At 33.8% G+C, this 27,708-nt stretch overlaps 5 protein-coding genes across 5 annotated transcripts; 1 reads left to right on the top strand and 4 right to left on the bottom strand.

Annotated features, from left to right (window-relative positions):
• The first annotated feature begins 3,702 nt into the window (after positions 1–3,702).
• Positions 3,703–8,815, top strand: LOC120261053 (uncharacterized protein At1g01500-like). The gene is made up of 2 exons (XM_039268727.1): positions 3,703–4,554; positions 8,234–8,815. The coding sequence occupies exons 1-2, from the start codon at positions 3,793–3,795 to the stop codon at positions 8,459–8,461; spliced, it is 990 nt and encodes a 329-aa protein (XP_039124661.1). The 5' UTR covers positions 3,703–3,792; the 3' UTR covers positions 8,462–8,815.
• Positions 8,816–9,115: 300 nt separating this feature from the next.
• On the bottom strand, positions 9,116–10,102 carry LOC120262370 (transcription factor MYBS2-like). The gene is made up of 4 exons (XM_039270470.1): positions 9,862–10,102; positions 9,558–9,766; positions 9,430–9,474; positions 9,116–9,332 (listed from the first exon to the last, which is right to left on the bottom strand). Exons 1-4 carry the CDS (start codon positions 10,100–10,102, stop codon positions 9,126–9,128), a joined length of 702 nt encoding a protein of 233 aa, XP_039126404.1. The 3' UTR covers positions 9,116–9,125.
• A 2,270-nt stretch (positions 10,103–12,372) lies between these two features.
• LOC120262359 (phospholipase A1-Ibeta2, chloroplastic-like) lies at positions 12,373–13,807 on the bottom strand. Its single transcript, XM_039270461.1, has one exon. It carries the CDS (start codon positions 13,805–13,807, stop codon positions 12,425–12,427), a length of 1,383 nt encoding a protein of 460 aa, XP_039126395.1. The 3' UTR covers positions 12,373–12,424.
• A 1,993-nt stretch (positions 13,808–15,800) lies between these two features.
• On the bottom strand, positions 15,801–18,333 carry LOC120276609 (50S ribosomal protein L11, chloroplastic). Its single transcript, XM_039283328.1, has 4 exons — positions 18,079–18,333; positions 17,842–18,014; positions 17,630–17,693; positions 15,801–16,138 (listed from the first exon to the last, which is right to left on the bottom strand). Exons 1-4 carry the CDS (start codon positions 18,296–18,298, stop codon positions 15,930–15,932), a joined length of 666 nt encoding a protein of 221 aa, XP_039139262.1. The 5' UTR covers positions 18,299–18,333; the 3' UTR covers positions 15,801–15,929.
• A 6,071-nt stretch (positions 18,334–24,404) lies between these two features.
• Positions 24,405–24,908, bottom strand: LOC120262349 (B3 domain-containing protein Os03g0120900-like). The gene has a single exon (XM_039270450.1). The coding sequence runs from the start codon at positions 24,906–24,908 to the stop codon at positions 24,405–24,407; it is 504 nt and encodes a 167-aa protein (XP_039126384.1).
• Positions 24,909–27,708: the final 2,800 nt, after the last annotated feature.

The raw sequence follows: 27,708 nt of genomic DNA, 5'->3' as shown, positions 1-27,708 counted from the left end.
AAATTTCGAAGTTCGCGTCAAATACGATTGTTTCGTTTTTATTTATAAAAGATTTACAACATTTACAACATTTACAAAGATTTACAACATTTACAACATTTCTGACGTCCGCTCGGGACTTTGGGACACTCACGACTCGACCCTTGTATAGCGAAACAAGTGTACAGTACGTTCGAGATGCTCACGGCGGTTTGCATAACAAAGCGCATCAACTTGAACACGCAAAAGCGTACTAACATTAAAAAGGTTAAACAACACACATTCATGAAAAGCGACTATTAATCGATGTGTCGTGGTAGGACTTAAGCGGCGATCACGATAGTTAAACACGAGCGTAGCTGAGTTGTACTGCTGGCGTCATTTTTCTTAAGCGTTAACGAGAAAGTCTCGAGTGGTAAATGTCGACCCGTCTTAAAGGATGTTTCAGTGATCTCCCTCCTCTAGAGAATCCTCCGCAATCACGTCGATCGTGAAAACTTTCTTTTTCTTACCCAAGTCGAAATGCTCTCTTAATTGCTTTCCCGTCGTCACATTTGGAGAATCCTCTGCGTTCGAGGCGATTATGAGGAGGATTTCGACAGGCGAGAAAAAAAGATAGTTTAACTAGTTCGATGATTACGGCTAGTGATTCTCAAGATAAGGAAGAAGGCTCACGAAACATCGCTTTTCGAGATAGAGTGGTTGTCCATGGGAAGAGGAGGAAGAGGAGGAGGAGGAGGAGGGAGGATGATGAGGGACGGCGAGGGTGGTTGTCCATGGGGAGGGTTCTTCACAGTTGTTATGGTGTGAAGTCCACAGCGGTGACTCTTCGTGTCCGAGAAAAAAAGTTAAGCATGCGATGGCCGAGCATTGGTGATGAGAGCGAGCGTGTGTTCGGGAAATTTATGTTACAGTGCGTAAAATTAATGCCGTCATTAATTCTTACGCGCGGGATACTCTACTCTTGCCACTGCCACGTGCCGCATGCCAGCAATTCGGATCGAAGCGAAAAAGATCACCGTTTTCTGCGAGACTTTGAGAATTTACGTTTATGAATAGTTATACATGTAAAGATAATGTTAAGCGGAGATGGGAAGTATTAAAGCGGATATGACAATTATTAAACATATTAGTAAAAATAGTTTAAGCGGATAATAGCAAATAGTTAAACATTATTTAAAAATATACTAAATAGATAACCATAAGCGAGAAGAACTTTACAACGAAATGAACTCAAAGTCAGTAATTCTTTGTTCTTCTAGCGTAATATCTAACTTTACTACCATAAGCGAGAAGGCGACAATGGCACATGCTTCTGCCTCGACGATAAAAATCGACTACTGACTCGTTTGAAGATGAAGTGCACTGACCAATCCGATGGAAATCAATTTCATTTTTACGTTAGAAACCGATTTATATATTTGGGTATGATAATGAGGAGAACAACAAGATGTAATGCAACTCCTTGGCATTGTCTATCGAAACCAAAGCGAAAGCCCTTGAGGTTGAGCATGATGTGATTTGGCGCTTTTCCTTTTCCCACCATTTTCGGGGCCAAAAAAATGGGATTTCACAACATGGACCCATTTGAAGTGAGCGGTGGGGGTAAAAGGGAAGTTAAACACTAACGGAAGGAGTCGTCAGTGGTGTGTAAAAGTAGGAGGGGGTTTTTGGGAAGTTTTGAAAATTACGAGGGGTGAACAGTAATTTTCCCATTTTTTATTATTAAAAATAAAATTTTTAATAAATATGGTTGATTTTTGTGTGACTTGTAAAATTAATTATCTTAAAAATAGTTTAATAAAAAAACACAGAAAAAAATAAAAATCAATTACTATCATTTATTTATCTTTCTTAAGGATGTAAATCTTTTTTTAATTTTTAAAGGTAAAGATATTAATTGCATTAGTTAAAAAAATATTGGTTTTGATAATTATATATGCATTAAGTATATAGCGGGTGTTTGTCGTTGATGTCAAAAACACTAACTAAATATATGACAATAAAAAAACCTTTTTTAAAAAAATACATTTTTAAGGGTGATTGATAGTGGGTGATGGTGAGGGCACCTGCCCGGTTGACCAAATATATATGAAAAATATATTCAATATTAATTTTTAAAAAATTATTTAAAAATTCTAATGAAGTTTCATTTTTACTCTGTCTTGTCCCTGTGACATTTGCATTTTCTATATAATTCCTCATTTTTACACAGCTTCTGTTTTTACTCACTGTCATTACCTAACAATCATATTATTTTATTGGGTTTATGTTTAATAAATCATTATTTAAATTATGTATTGAGTAAGATTTTATATAAATTTTAAGTAATTTTCTTGATATACTCAATTTATATATTTACCCTACCAATCATATTAAAAAAAAAAATTGAGTGAAAAATGTCAATTTTGGACCAAAAGGCTTTTGGTCTAACAACACTTGCTGCATAAAACTTGGTTTATAAAACTTTAATTACTTGAATTTAAAGCATATTGAATGCAAAATCATGCAATAGTATTAAAGAGTTTCTATATGGAAGCAGATTTTACAACTCAGTCTACAAATCAATATGTGAGGCCACATAATTGGATAAATAACTCGAGGTTATGTACACACTCTGACTATATGTATATGCATGTTGTATTTGTTTTAAAAATAATATTGGGCAATGGTTAGCCAAAAGAATCCAATGCGGGAGATGGGGATTTTGAATCCTTGTCAAATGAAAAAAAAAAAAGATAAATATATTAAAAAAATGGTTAAACTCATTGATTATTTATGAAAAAAATGAAGAGCTACTGAATATTTCAGTCAAATGCTTGGCTATTAAATATTTTAGTTAATCATGGTACTAAAAATTTAAATGACATTTATTAAAAAGCGAGAGAATATTTATTACGATGACTTTACTTTCAACTGTTTTCTTTCCCAGTTGAGAATTTCAACTTAAATAAAACTTTGAATTTTGTTTCTATGAATTATTTTATTTTTAAAATTTATAATCTAGAAAAAAAAATGGACTTTTGAATAGAAAACTATTCTTCAAATTTTGAATATATATATATACCCACATATTATATTTTTAGATAAATTCATGCGTCAAATGAAGATATGGATAAACCAAAGACATCTTTTCTTTTAATATTCTTTATAATTATCTTTGAACGCATTTCAATTAAAAAAAAAAGAATAAACCTCAAAAATCCATACCCATTACCTTTTTCTTTTAAATCCACCATGCAAAATAAGCTCAGTCACAATTATTTATCAAACTAAATTTAATAATAAAATAATTATGCAAGACACAAAAAAAAAGTTTCAGAAATAAATAAATAAATAATAATAATTGGACCAAGAAAACGAAGGAGGCAAAAAGACCTAGTCATGTCTTTCCTGTTTGGCTTCAATCAGAGACCGCCACGTCATTATCTTCGTCCCAAAACGTGGGTCCCACTCAATGGATCACTCACTCTATTATCAGACTTGCTGTCCATAATATGATTGTTGATCCAAATCCACAAATGTCCACAAAAAAATCTCTCCACACTTCTCATCCCTCCGCTCTTATTTAGAATCCCATGTACCCCTCAATACGACAAAACCCACAAAATATTTTCCCACCCAAGTATTTCGTCTTATTTGATGGTGTAGGTTAATATAAACGGCTCCTAAGGTACATTACATCATACAAATACCGTTTTTATATCAGAAAGCCCCAACTCGCAACGGTTCTTCTTCATCCCCAACCCTTCGAAGGTCCATCAATGGCGGAGAGCTCCTACTCAGCGCATCAGCACCAGTGATTCGCCGACGATGATGGACTCGCCGAGGGTCTCCGTGGAGCCGGAGCAGAGGGAGAAGGTGAAGGATTCATCCATGGCGATCTGCCTTCCTTCGCCGAAGCGTGGTGGGCCTCCGCCCCCGTCGTCTTGGCTGGAGATCCGGCTCTTTTATGTTCGCATCTCTCCCTGCGCTGTGGATTCCGTCCCTCCTCGGCTCACCCTCTCTCACCTCCGTCGCGAGATGGGCGTCTCTCTTGAGATGAATGGCGCCCGAGTCCCCTCCTCCGATCCCACTGCTGTCACTCTTCGGTGCGATCGTCTTGATCGCGAAGCTTCCGAGGTTACCTACGTGAGCACGGACCTCGTCCGCCTTACCGGCGCCGTTGAATTCGAGGTCACCGATGATAAGGGTTTTCTCATCCTCTGCGGGTCGCTTGAGAGGATGGAGGTGCCGTGGGGCAACGGGAGCATCGGATTGGATCGCGGTCATTCGCAGGCTTCGTGTGATAAGGATCCCAAGACTGGTTGGGTCATGGATTGCTACTCCGCTGCGTCGATTGCGTCTTCGGCCTTTGTGCAGCCTAAGCTGGGGATCTCGTCTCCTTCGATCGAGGTTTATATAGCCGGTTGTTGCTCGGGGCATCCTTTGATCCTTTCCCAGACCATTCAGCTGAGCCCTAGGACCAAAACTAAGCTGGGGATGCTTGACGCTATACCAGAGGATGAGGAAACCATTGAAAGGGAGCAGAGAAACAGTGATGGTTTGCTACGCCATCGGAGCAGTTCATCATCTGTAAGAATTTCCCCTTTAATTTTTGCTGGTTTATTTTCTCTTCCTTTACAGTAGATCGTATTATTTTATTTCTTTTTCCTTTTTTTTTTTTTGGCATATCTTTTGCTATATTATTTCTCAGTGGTCTGGAAATAACTAAAACCCTGAAAATTTTTGTCATCTAATTAAGAAAATCTATTGATATATCACTGCATGCTGTTTCTATTCTCACTAGTTTGTTTAATTATGTGGATATCATGTTTCTGTAGAGTTGTTCACCCTCCACTTAGAATTGGCCAAACTTTAAACTTGTTCCTTATCTTAATGGTTACAATCTCTGTGCATTTCCTTGTGCTTTGTTTGCAAAAGAGAATTTTGCGTATCATTTGATTCTTAAATACATGTGATCTCGTGGGGCTTCTGTGGGATCTGAAATGCTGGAAGTCGTGTCTAGATAGGTCAACAATCGACGCATATGAAATTATCAAATTCACCATATTGAGACTTGCATACACAAGGTTTTAAATCTCTATTATGGTTTACATTGTAAGCATTTGTGGTTTGGCTCATTGTATTAACCAGTGATACTTGTTGAAAGCTTGATTTATCAAAATTCACTTTTTTTGAGTTCTCAAGTACAGCAGTGCTTGTCTCCCATTTCCGTGAGCTCTCTGTTAAAAACTCAGCCAAAAATCTGTTCCCCTTTCTGTCATTATCCACATTTGATGTTCATGAGTGTTCTTATTTTATTTAAGGTTTTTTTCCTTTTTGAAGAAATAAATAGATTCTTGAAAGTTACATAGGTTGAACTTAAATTAATGTGAGACATTAGTTTGAATTCACTATACTTACTATGTGTGACAACATTTTGAAATAAAATTATGCTAAAATCCTAGCTTGTAAGCTTTTGCATATCATATGATTACTTTAGATTGTAGCCTATATGGCTTGACTGGTTTAGTTAGTCTGAGATCTATATGAATATCTAAGAGGGAAAAAACTTGTGCTTGTTGTGTATGGATTCTCTTTAAATATAAAATGAAAAAAAAAAAAAATTTGAGGAGCTTTGTTTTTTTAATGTATTCCTTACTAATTTCTCTCATGCATTTTTTCATGGTTTTCCATCCTCCTTTGTTGTGGGTCACTCTAATGATGCTAAAATAGTAATTATATGCTCTGATCTAGTGCAATGCATGAAGCAAATTAACGTGAGATGCTTCTAGCATGTAATATATCCAATAGATTACTGATCATAAAATTGAAATATGGCATGTGAGAAGACTAAGATATTAAACTTCATAGCATAAGCGATTTTGAAAGATGGAGATGTCATATGTTTGGAATCTATAGGTATAGGGAAAATTATTTCTAGCTTTGGTAAGTGTTTATAGCACCATTATGGCCCATTGGAGCTTGATGAACAGGAGGCAATTTCTGAGAGTTTGTTGTAGTTCTGGTTTGGTGTCAGGCCTTGAGGTTATCATGACATAAGCAAAGGCGCGAACTTGAAGATTGTGGGGTTCAATTGAAAGACAGTGGATTTTCCATAAGAGGGTATTTGCCCATTTGGGGATTTGGTTTTCCCCTCAGTGCTTTGCACTTTTGGTTTCATGGTGCTGATGTAATAAATATGAGAAAGGCGCAAAAAGCAAACTGCCCTATATGTTGTTATTTCTTTGTCATAGATATGTGTTTTCTTCGTGAGTAAAACCCTCTTTGATGTTACTTTTATGTTGGTTATTGTTGGAAGATAACATGATTGAAAACAATAAAAGGTTATACCTGTGCTAGTCTCGATGAGAACTCATTTGAGAAATTATTTAATGTCTGGAAATGCTATGCTAACACCAAGCAAACAAATAGACGTTATGATTGTTTAGATTGATTTGACTGGGAATTTGGCAGTAAAGTTCCCTAAAGCAATGCTTCTACATTTGCAAGGACTTTGCTTATGATTCCATTCTGACACCCAGATTGAAATAAAAAATTATGGTATGTTCTCTACTACTCTCTCTGACCAAAGTTGTATGTATATAATATATATATATATATATATTTCTGATATATCATGAGGCTGAATAATAGTTTCTGATTTCTTCCTATATCATAGCCCAATCCACAACTTGGGTGAGGTTCTTTGAGAATGAGCCAGTTACCGGTCACAAGTCATATAGATTACTCCACATCCATCTCAACAATGCCTTTTTCCGCCAAGGGACATTTTTTTGTGTTTGTTAACCCAGTTAACTGCCATCTTTGAATCAAATGTAAATCTCATTTGAGAATACTACCAGCTGAATCAGATGCTACTTGTCATGATGGTCTCTGATAGTTATTCAAGTCCCTCACACTTTATTTGATAAATTTGATAATGACTGCAGACATGGAAGATCATCCCACCCATCTTGAATCTTGTAGCATGGATCTCCACTGCTTCAAATCACCCCTTTCAATACTTTTTTAATTTGTTTTCAGTTATCCTGCTTTCCATCACTTGAGAAACTTGCGCTCAAGGTCTGGCATCTGTCCCAATTTCCTCTTTCAACATCTATGTTGTCATTGTTTGCTGACAAATGGATTAGCCATGCCTCCAGTCATTGTCCTTGCCCGTTCATGCCTCTTTGGCTGTTGATTAGCCATCTTTTCTGCAAAATTTTCTTGGACACTAAACTCTTTAATAATTAGTTTTGTCTTTGTAATATTTCTCCCGGTGCATGCAAATAGGCTGGTAGCAATGGATGAATAAGCTTGTATAATTGAAGGAGTTATGTTGTCTTTTCTTTCTTTTTCATTATCCTTTGTTTTCTCAGTATTTACACAAAGGGTTATTTTGGTACCCTGATAGTGTTGTGTTGGCAACTGGTTGTTTTGGGTTTGAGGTGAGGAAATGGTCTATCCATTGTTGGGGTAAGGCTATGTATGTTTCATTCTCAGTAGACTCCATTGCAGTGGAACTTTTGTGCAATAGGCTGCCCTTTAGATTTTGCAGAAGAACTTAACTGTTAACCATCCTTTTCTTGTTGGCTTTAACTAGTTAATGTGTATTTTCTTTGATCTTAAGCAAATCCCTTTTTTTCAAATCATTGTGGAATGCTCCTATCTTAAGCTTCTGCGGAAGTTAATTTTGAGAGAACTACAAATTTTCCTTGTGGAAGTTAATTGATCTTATCACATCAAATTTAACTGCTATTTGCTATTCAACTATAGGTCTATATTTTCAAGGGGTAAATTTTTTCATAAGTCACTAAACTTTGGCTCATTTTCACTTTGATCACCGAACTTCAATTTATATCAATTTGGTCACTCAACTTTAATTTCATTTCACTTGGTAGTAAATCAAGATATTTCAACCTCCAAATGAATGATGTGGCTCTTTTTCGATGACGTGGACATCTCTAATAGACTTAATAATGTGTCAATGGGAGGACTCACTTAGATTTTTAGACAGCCATGTAACCAATTGGGGATTGAAATCCTTGATTTATTACCGGTTGAAATCAAATTAAAGTTGAGTGATCAAATTGATACAAATTGAAGTTTAGTGATCAAAGTGAAAATGAGCCAAAGTTAAGTGACTTACTAAAAAATTTACCCATATTTTCAAGCCATGATACCCAATGCTTGATGTATATCTTATTCACTGCTATTTAGTCGGCCTTCTGATGATGTGGACCTTGACTATGTCTACAACTTGTATTAGGTTGCCGAGGGGGAAGTTGATGAATATGATCAAGAAAAGGTCGGGCATAACTACTATCCTGAAGGTTGGTATGCAGATGATGACGGCCAACTCTCATGGTTCAACGCCGGCGTCCGAGTTGGTGTAGGAATTGGTTTGGGCATGTGTGTGGGGATCGGAGTTGGTGTCGGACTTCTCATGCGCTCATACCAGGCAACTACCAGAACTTTTAAGCGCCGGTTCTTCTAACCTTTTCACTTGATCATAAAACAAGCACATCTTCTTCCACAAAGTGGCATGCCCTAAATGTTCCGGCTCCTCCCATGGCTAATCTGTACACTGTACACAAAAACTGGTCAGAGCTCCTTTTTTTGGTGGTTAATCTTCATAGTTTTATCTTTTTGTACATGAAAAACAACTTATAGCAAGTATATTTGTGTTCAAGTTTGAGTGTGGAACTGACATAAAATTGCATGACATTTGCCTGCTCAGCATGGTCATCACCAGTTGTATGCTGCATTTGATTAGGTTCTCATTCTTCCAAGTTACTTCTGAACCAGATGTTCTTTGTTTCTTTGCCAGTTTTATTCCTTTTTGTGTGCCTATTCTCTGTAAGTATCCCCTATTATAAAATTAAGTTTTCCACCAGTGAAATAGACTCTTTGTCAATTTGTTTTGTTGATTTTTCATCTATATAAAAGCACACTGAACCTGTATGCTTGCCTTGCAAAAAACCAAGAATTATAATGTCATTTTCACCTTGTGACATTCACTGAAAAAACAAAGCACTTCATCACAGTTTCTCACTCAAACAACAAAATCACAAAATTGAAAAATATCAAAAACATAAAACAAGAACACTGTTCTTGATTGTTCATCAAAACCATAAAAAATCTCAACACTTGTTAGCCCCTCAATCCTTCTGATGTTCTAACCTGCAAAGCTTTGCTGCAGTGAAGACAATTGGATGAGTTGGCCTCTGAGTTTGCCCAGTTGATACCCTCTGGAAATCACTAACATTTGCATTGAAACATGAGTTCAATCCTGGAAACACTTGCCCAGAGACACTGTAGACTGGGAACTGCTCCTTTTTCCAGATTCCATCATCACCACCTCCAACCTAAAAACAACAACAAAATAAAACAACACTAAATTAATCCCAACATAATTAACTCCCCCAAACACTTCTTAATCACACTACTTTAACTAACTTTTACCATTTGATGCAAATGTTGCATTCCTGAAGCTCCAAAAGGACACACCTGAGAACACCAATCATCAAATTTTACATCATTCTCTTTCACAATCTCTTATATATATATATATATATATATGAAAAACAAACCATGGTGATGACTGGTGCATCAAAGAGACTGTCCCTGGATTTCTTTTTAGGATTAATCTGCCTGAGAAAATACTCCTGAGCATGACTAGCAATTTGAGAAGCAGTTCTTGTTCTCACAAAGTTCTTTGATATCCCTTTCCAATCTCCTTTCCCAAGTCTCTCCATGCCTATCAAAAAAGTCATGTGTTCTTCTGTTGTCCATGGTCTTCCTATTCTCAATATTAATTAAATTAAAACCACTTCAAAATAATATTAAAAAATATAATAATATATATGCATTAAAAAGAAGAAAAAAAAAGATCACCTTTCTTTCTCACATATCCTCTTGACTTAGCTTTGGATGATGTAGCAATGTTTAAACCATCAGAGAGATAGCCTTGATGTTTGGCTTCTCTTGGTTTAATGGTGATAGTGGAGAGGTTGTTCAAGCTTTGGGTCTTTCTTATCTTCTCTTCTCCTTCTTCTCCATGGCCTTTATCATCTTCTTTGATATCTAGCTTTCTTTCCACTATTTTCACTCCAAACAATCTCATCTCCTTCTCCATCTCAATCTCCTTCAGAGATTGAGATATAGATAGAGAGAAGGAGATGGCTTTGCTTTCTCTCTCTCTCTCTCTATATATATATATATATATATATATATGAGGACCAATCCTTTATGTACGTCCATAGATAAAAAATCTATGGATATCCATTATCAGCCGTTGGAATTCAATCCAACGGCTAACATTGATAAACAGTAGATATTATAGTAATATAAACAGTGATTACTGTTCGGAACAGTATAATGAACAGTGATACTGTTCATCAATGTCAGCCGTTGGATCATGATTCAACGGCTGATAATTGAACGTCCATAGATTTCTTATCTATGGACGTCCATAAAGGGGATGTGAATTCTATATATATATATATATATATGTAACTTCTCTTGTTATAGTAAGTGGTGAATAATATATATATATATATATATATTAAGATTATTACTGAGGTAGAATAATTGGAAATGAAATTTTTTGATTTGGATTATGGGCATAGTTAATAAGTAATTAGTTTTAAATTTTGGTTAAAAACTTTATCACAAAATCATTGAGCTTTTTATGTTGTTTTTTTTAATTGAGAATTTTTGAAATTATTTAATAGTAGAATGTTAATTCATATGAAGAATTTGATTTTGAGTTATTTATTGGGATTTGGAGATATTTTGATAATGTTTATGTTGAATAAAATTCAAAATGAAATTTTATAGGAAAAATTTGAAGTATAAGCATAATTAATATATAATTGTATGTTTCGTTTTTATAAATAACACGTGGCAAGTGAAATGTAAATAAATTATTTTTATGAAATTTTATTTATTCGTTGCTCCATGACACATGTTTCGTTTAGGTGATGCAATATATTTAATTAATAAATAAAAATAATTTAAAAATATACATATAAGTTAATCCGTATTTTGTGCCCCGCCATCCTTTAAATAATAGCAATTATCATCTATTTATATAAAAAAAAATTTATGCATTTTTTTGGAAAAACACCATTTTAACATTAACAATTGAAATGCATATACGTAATTCATTTTAACGTTCATTGGATTTCAAAATTGAAGTTTTTTTTTTTCCTCCCATTTTAAATTAAAAGTTGGCGTAATTAGTTTGGAATATTTCAAGGAAATTATTCAACCATTCTTGATTGTGGAGATAATTGAAGGGGTTTGTTGCAGTGCTGCAATAAAATGGGAAAGAAAAGTTTCTTGGAAAGTATGGATTATAGATATAGTTAATAACTAATTAATTCTTAATTTAGATTAAAAATATTACTTTCTATAAATGAAACTTTGCCAACACTAGCATTGTCTAGTAGTAAGGAAGCCTTAGCAGTGAATGGGCAGGTTCAACACCCCACGCCCGTGATACTATAAAAGTACTATTTATTTACTGTTAACTGTGACCAAATATTATAAAGTATCATTCATTCACTGTACACTATATTTTAATGTAAGTCTTTTTGAAAAGAGTCATATTTTTCACCCTTTAAAGTTATATAATAAGAAAATTTACATCGTTGGATTATAATTTCTGATATATTATCTTAGAAGCACGTAATAGCTTTCTTATTATCCCATATGTTAATCAGGCTCATATAATAAATTAAATTAAACCATTATAACCACCTTTGTACCTACTTGTCTTTATTTCTTTGACACTGTTAAGTGGAGAGCCTCTTGTCGCCATCCATCTGATTAAAAAGAAAAAAAAAAAAAAAACCCTTTGATCTTTATCACTAATCAAAGTATGGGTCATTAATATTATCATCATTTGAATTTAGGAACCAACTCTCCTTTAATATTTAATAATTTTGACTTTATCTTTATTTCCCTTTATTTATTTCTTTTGAATTGGTATATATTGCAATTAAGTATTTCTTTCAACAAAAAATAACTAATATATATATATATATATATATGTGTGTGTGTATATTTCATTCCTAATTGCTGGATTTACTTTATTGGGTGATTTATGTACTATATTTTGGAAAATAAATCACAATATTTCTAGTTCAGATACATAACAAAATTATAAATAAAAGAAATAAATCAGCAATAAAATAAAATAACACATAAACTTATATCTAACATTTTTATTTCCAAATTCCCAACAAACAATAAAAGTTTTTTTTAAAAAAAAAACCCAATTGCAACTGACACATAAACACACACTCAAAACAATCAACCAATGTTTTACCACTTATTAATTAAAAAGAAAAAAATATATATATATAACCAATTTTATTTTATATAAAACAAAGACCCCAATTTATGACGTCAGATGAATAGTTAATCGGATTCGGATTCTGGTCAAAACGGGTCAAAACCCGAGAGCCCGGGCTGTGCTAACAAAGGGCTTCTTAACATTCGAACCCTGTTGACTAAACAACTTAACAAGGCTCCGTTTAGCATTAGATCTAAACGGGCTATCGGATCCTAAATAGCCATCCACTAAATGCAAATATGCCTCCAAATCATGACAACAAGCCGGATCCGGATTCGGGCGCAAATAAGGCGAAACCCGACTATCAACCCGCAACTCCCTTCCCACGTGCGCATACCCATCAAACCATCCATGCAGCACGTGCCACGGCTCCTCCTCTTCCTCTCTCGGCAACACTCCTGGCACCTTCGTCACCACATCGCCGGCGTTCACCACCCTCAAAACCCTAACTCCCCTTCTCCGAACCCTATCCGCAAACGCCCGGTTCCCCACCCTTGGCCCTCCGAACGAGAACACGGCGATCGGAACATCACCATTTGAAGAAGAAGAAGAAGAAGAACAAGTCATGCTGAGCTCGTCGGCGACGAGAACAGCAAGAGCAGCGCCGAGACTGTGACCGGTGACAGTGATGCTGAGTTTTTCACCGGAGTAAAGATTGAGAAGACGTTGGACTTCGGCGACGATGGAGGAGGAGAGAGAAGGGATTGCATCGCCGGAGGTTTTGTAGAGACTACGGAAGCCGCATTCGACTTGGACATCGTCGGAGTCGAGAGGGACGAGGTTAGCGCGGAAGTTCTCAGCCCATTCGAGGACGGTGGAGGTGCCACGGAGAACGATGACGATGTCACGGCGGCCCATGCGGCGGAGCTCGGTGGGGTCGTCGCAGACGGCAATGTAGCCGATGGGGTTGGAGCGGTTGGTGAAGCAAGTAGGGAGAGGGATGGAGGAGGTGGCGAAGAGGGTTTGGGTTGGGTGGTAGGAGTGGTGAGAAGGGAGCTGAGAGATGGAGGTGGGAGTGGAGGAGTGAAAGGATTGGTAGGCTGATTGGATGAGTTCGCCGTAACGGATGAGTTCTCGCCGGAGGTTTTCGTCGAGAGGGTCTAGAAGGTTGGACCAGTCGCCGGAGCCGTGGTAGAGATGCCAATGAGAAGATATGTTGTTTTTAGGGGAATGGAGAGGAGGAGAAGAGAGAAGGTGGTGGAGATGGGTTAGAGTTCTTGGAGAGATGGTGTTGTCGTCGTAAAAGGAGGAGTCGGTAGTGAGCGGTGGCCGGAGAAATGATGGAAGTTTGAGGTTGAATCTTGGTTTTTTAGTGATTGGTTGTGATTGGAGTGGTGGTGGTGGTGGTTGAGGAGGAGGAGGAGGAGGAGGTTTGGGGAGGAGAAGTTGGAGGTTAGAGAGATGAGTGTGAGTGGAGAAAGAGATTATCGCCGGCGAGATTGGACGGGGTGGCGCCGGCGTTGTAATGCCGACGAGCATGAGAATGGAAAGGTTGATGAATAAAGAATGGGTATGAACTGAAACCTGGAAACCATGCAATTGAATGAGTATTTATAGAGGGAAAAAAAAGGGGATTTTTTTTGTTTGAAAATTTATAATATTAATAATTTTGATGAATGAATGAGTTAATGAATGAAGTATGAGGGGGTTGAAAGAGGGGAAGAAAGACTGAGAAACATAAAAGGGCAGAGTTGAATTTTAAAACAATAATTAAGAAATGTTTGTTTGCAAGTAAGAAGAACTGACCAACTGGTTTGAAAATGAAGGGCAATGTTTTGACGGAGAGAAGTAGTAGTGGGTCAGTCATTGTTTGTTTTAATGTCGGTTGTGATTTTGTGTGTTTTGTCTTTGATTTTTAGGTGAACAAATATTAGTAATTAAATAACCGACTTTTTATTCATATATATATATAAATAAGTATTCAATAGCACAGCTGCACAACCACTATAATTTTTTTTTTTAATTATGGTTATTTATAACTTTACAGGGATGTGTATTATATATAGGTAAAACAATCAACATTTTATCTACCATATATTTTAATTAAAATAAAAACTGGTCAATAAATAAAATCAACCGTATATTCTTCATGCAAATACATGACTTTAGAATTTCATCTTTTATATATATATATATATATGTACACATATGGGTGACCTCATTTTGGACCATATAAAAGGAATTGAAAACAAAATAATATAAAAATATTGAAACGGACCAAATCACACTGATTTGATTGAAAAACAAACAAGAAAACATACACACGCGCACACACAAAAGAGAAAGAAAGGATGATAAATAGAGTGGGGTTGGGTATTGACTTTTTCTTTCAAGCCTTGTTTAAACCCTTTAATTTCTTGCTGAACAATCAAATTAAATATTTCTTTTCTCTATTTTTCTAAATGTAACATCAAACAAAGTCAAAAAAGGGACCTTAAAAACTACTAAACCCTTAAAGATGAATTGATGTTGGTGCTTGCATGGAAGGAGAGAGCTGGAAACTTTATACCAAAGGATATACATTGTGAGAAGTTTTCTTTTTCTTTTTCTTTTTCTTTTTCTTTATTTATTCTCTCTTAGAGAAAATTAATTAATTAATTCATTTATTTTTTGACAAAAATATACATCCAAAATCTCCATTTTAAAAGTTTAAGACAAAGTAGAACACCAAAGCTAAAAGGTTATTGACTATGACCAATCAAAATGACAGCCTGGACAATGCAATCCATAAGCTAACTAGTCAACTCAAATACCATAAGTTTGTCTTTGAGAGAGATATATTCCATGGATTAGGAGAAGTTCATCCATCTATGTGATACCTCAAAATCACAATTGGCAGTCAAATAAAAGAATTTAGACTCTTTGCATGAGCCGTGAGTCGATGTCATGCATCTTTACCTGAATTATGTCAGTGATGATCTATGTAATACTTTTCCTTATGCATCTTTACCTGAATGCGCTAAAATTTTATTATCGAAGGCCTAACATTGAACCGATGAACGCTGGAAGGCGATTGATGGTCATGAATGGATGGTTTCAGGAAATTATAAGATATACAAAGATTTGACCATAAGTAGTTTGAGTTATAGTCTATCTTTATAATCCAGTATCATCAATTTCATTAGGCTGAATAGAAGACTAATAGCAAAGTTTTCAAACTCATCAGAAAAAATTCCGGCTCTTCCACCTCCATAATTGACCAAAATTCCACAAAAAGCAGTAAAAGTTTGGTTTTGTGGGCATTACAAAGAATATATGAACATTAATGTATGTCTTTGTTCTTTATTTTCAGCAGCCAAAATGCTCTTTCATATTGAAACTAAGCAACTATGCAACTATGATGTTCGCACAGTTCCCTTATGTCATCGGTCATTCTAAGACTTGTTGTAATAAATACCAAGCATTTGCCAGTGTTTCCCTTTCAATTCGTTTTGTTATTGCTCAACAATGTGATAAGATAGCAACAGATGCATTTTCAGAAGAGCCATTGCATTGATTTAAACGAGACATAGCATGTTACAAAAGGATCTCAAAATTAAATTTAGAATGATAGATGTACCTGGCCTATGGTGAAGATGAACATGAAACTAGAAAAAAGTCTCTAAAGAAGCACTTTCTTTTTTGGCTCGAGAATTGGTGGGTCAACATCTATGCCCATGTTAGCTGCAGTTCCCGCTATGATTCTCATTGCAGATTCAATACTAGTGCAGTTCAAGTCTGGCATCTTTTCTGTGGCAATTGCTCGCACCTGCTCGGCGGTTACCTTTCCTACCTTTTCCCGTTGCGGTTCTTTTGAACCTTTCTCCACTCCTGTGAATTACAGACAAAATCTTATCAGATGCTTCCACTAATTATCTGAGCTGAATACATATGAAATTGACTCCAAACTCATTCAATAATATAAATAATACGAATATTGTAGTAACAAACATCTTTCACTGCTCAGAAATCATGTACATTAATCTTCAAATAAACAACCTTCAAATAAAAGATGTGTGAACTAAAAATAAATGTGCACCTATGGGGCACAGTATTATGTGCATGTCTAGGTGATGTCAAATTCAGAATTTATCAGAATTTAACACACCAACAGGAACTTGAGCTTGTAAACATTGGAAATATCACTGAAAAGACATGAGAGATTGGGAAAACTACCTCTCACAGTTTCTCAAAATGGATTGGGCATTCTATGACTAAACAAAAAAAAATTAGCAGTGTAAATAAATCATATATCAATCAAGCTTTCATGCATGACATGAAGTGCCCTAGTTCCATCATTAACTGTCATCTAGGTCAAGATAAGAATAAGACACACTCTTCTTACAGAGTAGTAATATTATGCAGTTCTACTTTGCTTTCCTTGCAAATGCTTATATTTTGTGTTGTTCTTAACTTGCTGTAGCATTTGTCTCCCCATTAACTAACAAAAGACTTTGTAAAGTTTTTATAGACTTGAAGCTTGAGAAAAGTTGTAAATGATTAAAAAGGAGAAAAGAATTAGAAGTTCTCAGTCACAGGTAATAAAGACTGATGTAATGACTCTTGCAAGAAATTCAAGTCATTCTCCACAAACAAAATTAAAGTTTAGTGATAGTGAATTATAAGAAAGAATTCATAAGACGCCCAAAGAAATCAAGTTAGGTTATAGATGGCTGGAAATATAAGACTAATTTAACAACAATTACAAGAAAATAACATCAGCCTCCGAGAAGTTAAAGTTAAACTCTATGATAACAAATTGTAAGAAAGAATTCATAAGGCATGAAAACGGTCATCGGGAACTAATATCACTCAAAGGCATAAAAGTCTAATTTAACAACAATTGCAAGAAAATACTGTCACCATCCCAGAAGCAAAAGTTAAACCCTATGACAACGAATAGTAAGAAAGAATTCATAAGGTGTGAAAACGGTCATCAGGAACTAATATCATCTAAAGGCATTAAAGACTAATTTAACAACAATCACAAGAAAAAATTTATAATTAAGACACTAAAAGAAACCAAGTTAGGTTATAGATAGCTGGAAATAAAAGATTAATTTAACAACAATTCAAAGAAAACAGTGTCATCCTCCCAATAGTAAAACCGTAAACTCTATGATAACAAATAGTAAGAAAGAATTCATAAGGCATAAAAATGGTCATCGAGAACTAATGCCACCTAAAGGCATAAACAGAGCCCCTTCACACGATGCTAAGATTACATTGCTAACTATGAATCATAAGCAATTCATTCTCAGATTAAAAATGCCAATTTTACACAAAAACAAAAGAAAATTCAATTCAGAGAAAGGAGATTACCAGCAGCCTTGAGGAGCAGAACTGATGCAGGTGGAGTCTTCAGGACAAATGTGAAACTTTTATCCTGCCCAATAAACAACTAAATACTCAAACTAATCTTTTTCACAAACAATTCACATTCAAAATATATCAAATAACAACCACATTAAGAAGAATAAAATCTAAGAATGAAAAGGAAGCATAAGAGAACCAGAATTGAAGAGCAATCTCACATCATAAACAGTGATCTCCACTGGAATCACATAGCCGGCTTTCTCGGCCGTCTTGGCGTTGTATTCCTTGCAAAAGGCCATGATATTGACACCCTTGGAACCAAGAGCAGGCCCAACCGGTGGCGCCGGAGTGGCCTTCCCAGCCTCAAGCGCCAGCTTCACAATACCAATCACTGCAGCAAAAATCAATCAAATTTGGGAAAGATCGAAACTTTGAGATGTTATAGGGACGCTTACCCTTCTTGGCCTTCCCTGCAGGCTTTGGAGGGGCCATGGCTTTGACCGTAAGAGTTCGTCGGCACAGTGAGGAGGTTCTAGGGATGGGAATGGAGTGAGAGAAAGAGGATGTTAGAGAGGGGGAAGAGAAGGCTGGAAGGAAGGAGGAGGAGAGTTTGGGCCTGCTGTCAATGGCGTGGCGAGGGACGGAGAGGGACGCCATGGCCGCGTTGGTGGCCATGAGAGCAAGGTTGAGGTTTTGAATACGAGGCTATAAAATCCTCTTATCTATTTCCATGTCTCCGGCGGCATTTTTTTATCAGCTAACACCCTGCATTATATATTTATTATAAATAACCCCTTTTGGGGACTATTTCATAAAACCTCTTTTCATGGTTTTTTTTATAAAAAAATAAAAATAAATAACCTGCAACTTATTTAGGGTCAGATGCTCGGATTTAGGAACTTTAGGATTTGCTTCACTGTAGTAATTAACTCATCAAATTTGGTCTTTTTCTCCTTAATTAGGAGATACCAAGGCTAGCTCAGAGAATGGAGGTGTGAAAAATTTTCAGAATGTGTAAATTAAGTGAAAATATTCTATAATTGAAAATATAGTTGTAATACTTTAATTAAATGCTCCAAATGTAGCTCACGCAAAGGAAGTCCCAAGTGTTCTTTAGATAAAATTCCAGATTGAATTGCTAAAAACCCAAAACTCTTCTAAAATAGTAAAATAGTGGAAAGTCGGAAAACTTGACTAAAATGATTCTAAATTTGGAAGGGTAAAAGATAGTTCTCCTTGTTTTTTTCTTTGGTAAACTCCTCGTTTTTTTGAATATTTCCCAATATAATTTTTTATTATTTTGAATGAAATTATTGTATTTTATAATATAATTTCAATATTGTTTGAGTTGTTTGTCATATTGTTGAGTGATTTGAATAATATCAATAAAATGGTTGAATTTTAATAGGCTTTTAGGAAAAAAAAATTATCGATGTTAGGATATGATAATATAGAGAAAACAACTGTTATATATATATATATATATAAAAGGTTATTCACATTTAATTTGATAGTCAAGGAGGAATTGAAATTAAGCTTAGTAATGATTATCATAAAAATCAATTCTAACACACACACTCTCTCTCTCTATATCCATACACACCCCACCATAATTTCATATCATATACCTTATTTTGTATGGTTAAGTGCAAACGAGGAAGCACCACACCTTCTAATTATCATTAGAAACCTGTAGGTATAAAACATGCATAAAAGATATATTAGTCTTAATATTTGGTATAATTAAACTTGTGAATGAATTTAAAATCAAATTAATGATCTAAGGCATATTCAAAGATCTTAAAATTATTAACTAACATTGGCTTCAGAGATAAAAGGATTAAACAATTAAAATCAAAAGATACATAATTAAACTTTTCCCAGCTCATCTGAGTTACATGAAATCTTAAAAAACCATTACACAATGGCACATAAACTAAATGAAGTGATCAAAATCTCAAAAATTAAAATTTATCATAGAAAATATAACAATTATTTGTTCATTTACACCATTGATTAACTGTATAACCATTGACATATATATATATATATTAACAAGATATATATATCTGCATAGAAGCACTTCTCATGAACCAATTTCCCATGGTTTGAAAATTTAGCATTATATATATGCTTGCCTTGTTGATATATATATATATATATATATACATAGTAATGCTATAGTTCTCTTCTGTTTGACAATATTTTGTTTTTAAGATACCATAATTATTTATCTTAATCACACAAATGTTGTTAATGAGTAATTTGAAACAAAAAAAAACAAAAAAAACAAAATTAAGAAAGAGCTCATCTAATCTTGCAGGACAAACATACAAAAGCTAAGAAACAAGAGGACACTTGTTAGAACAATGAACTTCAGCGAATTTCATGAATGACCATCTTTATACAATGCCCATTGGAATTTATAAACCATTGATCATTTAGTTACAAGATCAAAATCTTCAAATTAAGAAAACTAAATTGCTGCCAAGCATTTAGTCTATGAATTTCATGTCATTTTAGATTGTTAATTTCTATTTACCATTAACTCATCATCCAATTTGATTGCTATGGAAATTAACATCTTCGAAACTTCCATTGAAACTAATTAATCAATAAAATCTAATAATCAACATACTTAGTACCCCTTCAATCAGATAATGCAAAGTACATGCATCATGAGTTAATTTGTGAGGATTTCATATGTTTGCTTTTAGAACATCAAATCTCTAAGTTTGATGAAATAGTCTCTGATATAATAGCAAACAACTAGTTATTAATCAGTACGATTAAAACATTGTCGATCTCATCATCATGACATGTAAATATACTATAACGTGTACTATTGATTAATATCTCATCAAGGTAAGAGGCATATCTACTTTACTACATTGCAACATTTAACCAAATATGTTTTGATAATGGTTTAGTATATTTATCAATCAGTACTATTTATAATGCTAATAATTTATATACTGTGATGTATTAGTCCCGAAAAAAATTAATCACAAGTTATCCTTTTATCAAATTTCTATACATCAATGTTACAGCACATCTAATTTAGAACTAAAGAGCATTCTAATGAGTCTTCTGAAACTTTATTGATAATAGAGGTCTTCAAGAATTTATAGTCATGACTACAATGTTTCATTTAAGTAAAGCAAGAAGTCATCGATTATGACTTGTATTATTATCTAAAAGAAGCATCGATCACCATCTTAAGATACTCTATCACTTGTGGAAACCATGTAATTAACAAATTCTTCCAACAAATATATAGGAGCCAGTTTAATGGTGCAGGATGACATATATGAAATTTATTGAGCTAAATTTTGTTTAATAAATCTATTTTATTCGACTTGACCATAAAGTAAATTAAGTCTAGACATAATTCAACTTTTATTCTCGTACATAACAACTAACAAATAATTACTATATATATATTTAGTGCAAAAGCACATAGTTAACATTATTAGACAACTAGTTTAGTTATACAATGACGTGACAACTGATGGTGATGTGGCATTGATGACATTGAAGAAAAATTCAGTTTAAACAAGATATCTTAAGAAAGAGCTAAAAAAGACAAGATTGATTTTACTTGAAGAGCAAACAAGGACTAATGACTATGTGAGGACAAAGTTAAATGAAGGTATTGGCTATATTTGGCAAGTGGCCGGATCAACTTATGCACAACTACCATGAGGATAAGATCATATTGAAAACTTATCTGGGTACGTGCCTAAATGAAAACACTATCTAGGTTTCACTCAAGACTTGGAGGAAAGCCAAAGCTAAATATGGCCAAAGATATTTAAAGACTTGTTTAAATATTGTGAAGGCCAAACTTGGATGAAGTTCAAGTTTGTGAACTAGAAGATTGAGAAGAATTAAATTTGGATGAATAGAAGATCAATTTGATAATTAGAAAATTGTAATGACCAAACTTGGGTCACTTAAAGATCAAATTTAGTAGAATATTTGAAAATCATTGAAAGATCGTTGAAGACTATCTTTAGTATATGCAGATGCACAATGGTAGGGTGTAACCCAGAGGGTATTACTGACCGGGCTGTGACGAAGTAGCTTGTTGGTAGATTGAGATTGGGAGAATTTGAAGGCATCGGCTTAGACACAACTAGGAGGGTTGGAGGAGTGTTAATGTTGCATTGCAACGGAAATTGAACTTAGTCAAAGTCAGTAAGAGTACTATGTTGCAAAAAGTTCAATTGCAACTAGAGGTACAATGGCTAAATTTAGAACGTGTCCAAGTTAACAGCCATAGATATTCTAAAAAAAAGGGAGATTCTATCTTTAAGAAGTGGAGACATTTATATAATACCTTACTATGAAGCTTTAAGATGAGCCACTGGAGAAAAACCTAAGAGTATGGATGAGAGAGTTGGGATTGAGCAATCTAGAAATCTGTGATTTGTGGCTCCTTCATTGGTGGTGGTGTTTAAAGTGTTATAAACAATCATGGCCTCATTGGTCATGACTATTAATTCATCTAAGTACATCAATTCACAATAATTGTGCAATAAGTTAGTGATTATAACTTGTGCTATAAGCCGACGATTGTTTGGTTTAATGGCACTAAATCCTTTACATAAGACATTCAGGCTTATGAAGAGATGAGTTTGAATCTTAGCTCACGCAGATGGAGAGCACAAGTATTGTAGAACTCAGCTCCTTACATGCGCCTGTCCTTGACATGTAGCTTGTACAACTTCATTATAAAAAAAAAACTTATGCTACAATCCAAACAAGTCATGTGTTATAACATATTTCATCATTTTTGAAAATCTTGCAATCACATACTTCAAGCTTGTAGAAAATTAGTTCGTGAGAATTTGAGATATCTTTTTTGTCAATTTATTCTATATATACACATGTTTGCGTAAATATCTTGAGTGGGTATCATATTATGGTCAATTTTTTTTTTTCATTTTGAGCATTAAACTTCAATTTATATCATTTTAGTCATTCAACTTTAATCTATGCTCAATAAGAGGATACCAAAAGGATTCTGGGGAGAATTTGATGACTTTTACCTAGGATTTGCCATATTAACACTAGTTTGCCACGCCATCTGTATAGCGTACATGACATATATGTCATCAAAGAGAGCCACATGTCCACTCTTATATATTGACATGCCCCATGCCATGCCAATCTAGCAAATAGGTCTATAAGAGTGGTTATATAGATCTCTTTGGTAATATGACATGTTCACATAGACAGATAATGCTGTAAACTGGTGTTGATATGGTAAATCTAACATACATGTCATTAAATTCTCTTTGAAATTCTCTTGGTACCCTCCTGATGAAAACGAATTAAAGTTGGGTACATGATAAACAATGATACAAATTGAAATTCAATACTCAAAATTAAAAAATGATCATAATATATTACCCACCCAAAAAATTCACCCGTAGATAATTATTTAAATAGTAAAAAAATCCCAAAAATTTGTGTTTAAGTGGCTAATTCATATTCTTTTGTGTTATATAGTCCTCGCTTCCATATATATTTGCAACTCACATTTATAATTTTCTCGTTTATATATGTGATGCTACAGTAATGACTTCGTTGCTTGTGACTGTATATTACTCTCACAATAGGAAAATTAAAGAAATAAAACCTTTTAATGCACTTCTAATGGGTCACTTAAAGTAGCCTAATCTAAGCTACAAGAAGCCTAAACCACTATAAATATAAAGTGTCTGCAAAGTCCCAAAAGTCCACTTTTGAGTTAGTTATATATAGTGTGTGCATGAAGAACGTTTTACTGTTATCATGTTTTTATAATTATTCACTAAACATAATAAAGATACAAAGTAAATTCAAATTCAAACATATAGTCATATTTGCAAATGCATTGTCCAAAGAGAAATAAAGGAGAAGGTAATTCCTACCAAAGTATATATTAATTCGAGTAGTGTTACTATGCAATCACCTCTTAGATATTTCACAACTCACAAGTAATACCTACTATAAGATCATTAATGAAATTTATGAATACCAATTTCAATTAGGATTTATTTTATGTAATGCAAATGAAAAAGAAAATGGGACAGAGAAAATGATGACTTCTCTATTGCATATTAATTTGCATATAAAACCAATAACTATATATAGTACACACATAAATCAATAAGTTTTCATGAAATAATACACAAAATTCAATTAATCATGCCACTAATTAAGCAGACAAAATCTCTTCTAATATTAGTTCATTAAATTTAATTACTCTTTTTGTTCCTTCTTATATATATATATATATATATATATCTTATACATACTGTTACTTCACGTGATTTTATCTTTTAACTGGTTGAGTAGATTGCGTGGTACTTTAACTAAATTCAAGAACTAGAAAATAAGAAAAACAAAGAAGAAAGAAAGATTCAAGACATAAACAAATTAAGGAGATTAATAAATAATTGAATGTAAATATTCATACCTTGAAAGGTGTGAAAGTGAAGAGAACAAAAATCCTTGAAGGAGATTGACAAAAATTGAATACATTGTTTTCAGAATCAAACTGAATTAAGCTGCAAGAGAAGCACAACAAAATGAAACACCAAAACAATTAATATATAAGATCAAGATAGATAAACTCAACAACAATATTGACAAACATATGTAGTACTTAATGAAAGAAAGCATGTATATATTGACATGACCTCTTATAATTCTTCTCCTTATTTTACAAATCAATCCAAATCAAAACCAAACCAATAAAAGAAGAAAAGATAAACATGCTTGAAGTCCTTCACTCTTTTGATACCAAGTTCACTCCAAAGAGCCTAACTTGTTTAGGAGCATTAGCTCTAGATTGCATGAAAGGCATCATAATCAAAGGTGGCAACAAAGAATATTGCATGAAAGGTATCATCAATGGAGAGTTCAAAGGTTTCAATCCTAACGTCACTCTCATTCCATCCTTAGTTTGTGTTCCATGTCTTTTCCAATCTATAAACAAGAGCTTATCTCCGGTTAAGCCGATACGGTGGCCGAACGATACCGTATCACCGGCTTTGAGCTTCTTCTCCTTCACAAAACGGCTCCATCCTTTGGTGATCACGTAGCTTTGGCTACTCTTCCAGTAAGAGTATCTAAACTGCCATTTTTTACAGGTTCGATCTTCGAAACTTAGTATCAAACCTTGCACTTCTTTGGAGGGATCTAAAGGGAAGAACTTGAGTGCATCCTTCTTTGGAATCACTAACCTGTTTAGCTTTCCTACATCACTTGGAGTTACAACCTTTGAAAACATGAGTGTAATTGAATGATCATTTCCTTGTTTTTCTTTTGCTGTTGTTTCTTCTTCTTCTTCTTCTTTTTCTGCTGCTGCTTTCTTGTGATCTAAATCCATGTTTTGATTCACATTAGCTCTTCTATTCATGATCATCTTCATCTCCTTTCCTGTCTCCATGCTTTTGATTCAATGTGAAATTTAGGAATGGAACAATAAAGAATAGATCATCTAATTCTGATCTATAGTTTGATAGGCTGAAGGATAAAAAATAGTTGTTAGGTCCATTGTGTGTCTGTGTGTGCGTGCGTGTGTGTGTGTGTGTGTGAGAGAGAGAGAGAGAGTAGACAAGGTGGGGAGTACTATATATTATTTGTTAATATGAGATGGAAGAGTTTTTACACAATTTTACGTTATGTTATGGATGCTGAATAAAAATGAGGTTAATTAGTGGTTTATCAATTTTATTCAAAAATTAATAATAATAATAATAAGGTTAATTGTTGTTGTTGATCTTATTTTAATAGTTTGTGAATTATTAGAGACGTTTAAACTAGAGTGTGGGTGAGAGGAGTGAAGTAGTGCATCTTCAATATGGTTAATTACTCGTCATTCTCATGGACTGTCATGTGTGCAGAATTGTGAAGTTATGAAATAACGCACACACATATATATATATATATAGGACCCATCATCTAGGGACGTCTCTAGATTTTAAAACTAAAGATGTCCATAATAACCATCGGATTGTAATCTGACGGCTCTTATCATTATGAACAGTAGAACCCGCGTTCTACAGTGTTGTACAGTGATCATAAATAATAAAAACATGTACAGTGTCTATACAGACAATCAACCATTGGATGATGATCCAACGGCTTAGATTTAAAACGTCCCTAGATTTCAAATATAGGGACTTACCTAGATGTTCTTTTTCCATATATATATATATATATATTTGTGTGTTAATTCAAATTGTTTATCATCTTATCATTTAGATAAATTACTCATTTCAGAGCTTTTTATCATAACATTTCAATCTTAAATCCCTTAAATTTCCATCATACAAAATAGATTTTTATTTTCTTAAGTATTTGAGGTTGAGAGTATAATCTTAACATTATATATATGGCACTTGACTCCTATAATACATGAGATTGAGAGTTTGACTCTTTCTCAAAGCATAGTTAAGAATTAAATATAGAGGCTAGCAAAATAAATAAATAAATAAATAAATAAATAAATAAAACTATGCGATCTTAATTGTTGTATTTAAACTAAAAAACAAAAACAAAATTAGTGGAGAAAAAAGACATGAGGTTTGTGATGTATTTGCATGACTCTATAGCACTCTTGAGCAATTAACAAGTTAATTTCTTTCTTGTCTTTGGATTTAAACACTTGCAAAAATTGCATAAATAGTTTTAGTAATACGAAGATTGAGCTGCAAGCCTGCTCTTTTGTTAGACTCTTATGCCATCTGGTGCATAAAAGATTTCTACTACTAGCTCCCTTGGTAAACTCACATGTAAACTTCCATAAATAGTTTGATAAGACTTATAAATTAACCGAACCTAATTAATATTATATTATTTGTGTATATGCTTTTGGTTGCTTTGTGGTGACCTTTCAACCCAAACCAAAACCCTAACCCTAACCCTAAGAAATACATTGGGCAAAGTTCTGGTCCCCAGATGCAACTTGAGTTTCAATATTTGTTTCCTAATTGTACGGACCAATCTTATTTGTTGAGCTTTACGTCCTTCACATTAATTTATTTACTTCACTTTGCCAAATTGTTCTTAATGACAAGATTAGTTTAAGCATGTGTCACTTTCTTTCATTTTTCAATTGATTTTTTTAAGTATTAAAATTAAATAAAGATTCACAAGTCTAAGCCGGTTTGGCCGGGAAGCAGAGAAAAAATGGAAGGCTATAGTTTATTAAATTACACAATTATTTTTTTATTATTTCAGTACTGTTAACATAACTATTACCATTAATTGCTTCAATCGAAAACATACTACGTCAGCAGCTGGAATAGGGCTTGCATCATAATCTTTTTCACCAACTTTTTATACATATATACATACATACATTGCATACATATATATACACACACACAATTTCATGGAGGTATGTGAGAAAAAAATCAATTTATTTATTATTAACCAAGAGAGATCTCTAAATGCTATCATAATTTTCAACTATTTAGAAAAAAACTTACATTTTTCACAAGTTTTTTTTTTAACTTTTTATATTGTTTTCTATGAACATTAGTATCAACAATTAGATTTCAATTCAACGGTTGTTCACTGTTTAATGAATAATTAATATCACTGTACTTATAACTAATTGTTAGAGAAAGCAGAAATTGAAAAAGAATTTAGTGGATTTTGAGGCGTGTAGGAACACTGTCTTTTAGGAATTTATCGCCCTCAGGTCTGTACCAGGTTTTGCAACAATTCCCTCAGGATACAACAAAATCCCAATATCAAACTTTGCAGAAAAATAATAATATATGTGAGAACTTTTCTATATTTAAAGAAGGTAAAGAGGTGTGAACAACGGTTGGATTTGTCTATTAGAGATAATGACTGGTATCTCTTCGTTAAAAAAATAATAATAATAATTTTTAATTCAACCCAAATGCCCATTCATAGATTAAATAAATAAATATAATTTTAATAATAAATATATAAAAATATTGAAGGGCCTCCTTGCACTTTTCTCAAATTCAATTACTTAATTTCTTTATTATCTTGTATTATATAAATATATGTACGATCTTCTCTTTAACCGATGTGGGACTAAACTGTTC

The sequence above is a fragment of the Dioscorea cayenensis genome, chromosome 1, assembly GCF_009730915.1.
Source record: "Dioscorea cayenensis subsp. rotundata cultivar TDr96_F1 chromosome 1, TDr96_F1_v2_PseudoChromosome.rev07_lg8_w22 25.fasta, whole genome shotgun sequence".
In the NCBI taxonomy this organism is placed as follows: Eukaryota; Viridiplantae; Streptophyta; class Magnoliopsida; order Dioscoreales; family Dioscoreaceae; genus Dioscorea; species Dioscorea cayenensis.
The sequence above is the reverse complement of the archived record's forward strand: the minus strand, read 5'-3'. Positions and strand labels throughout refer to the sequence as shown.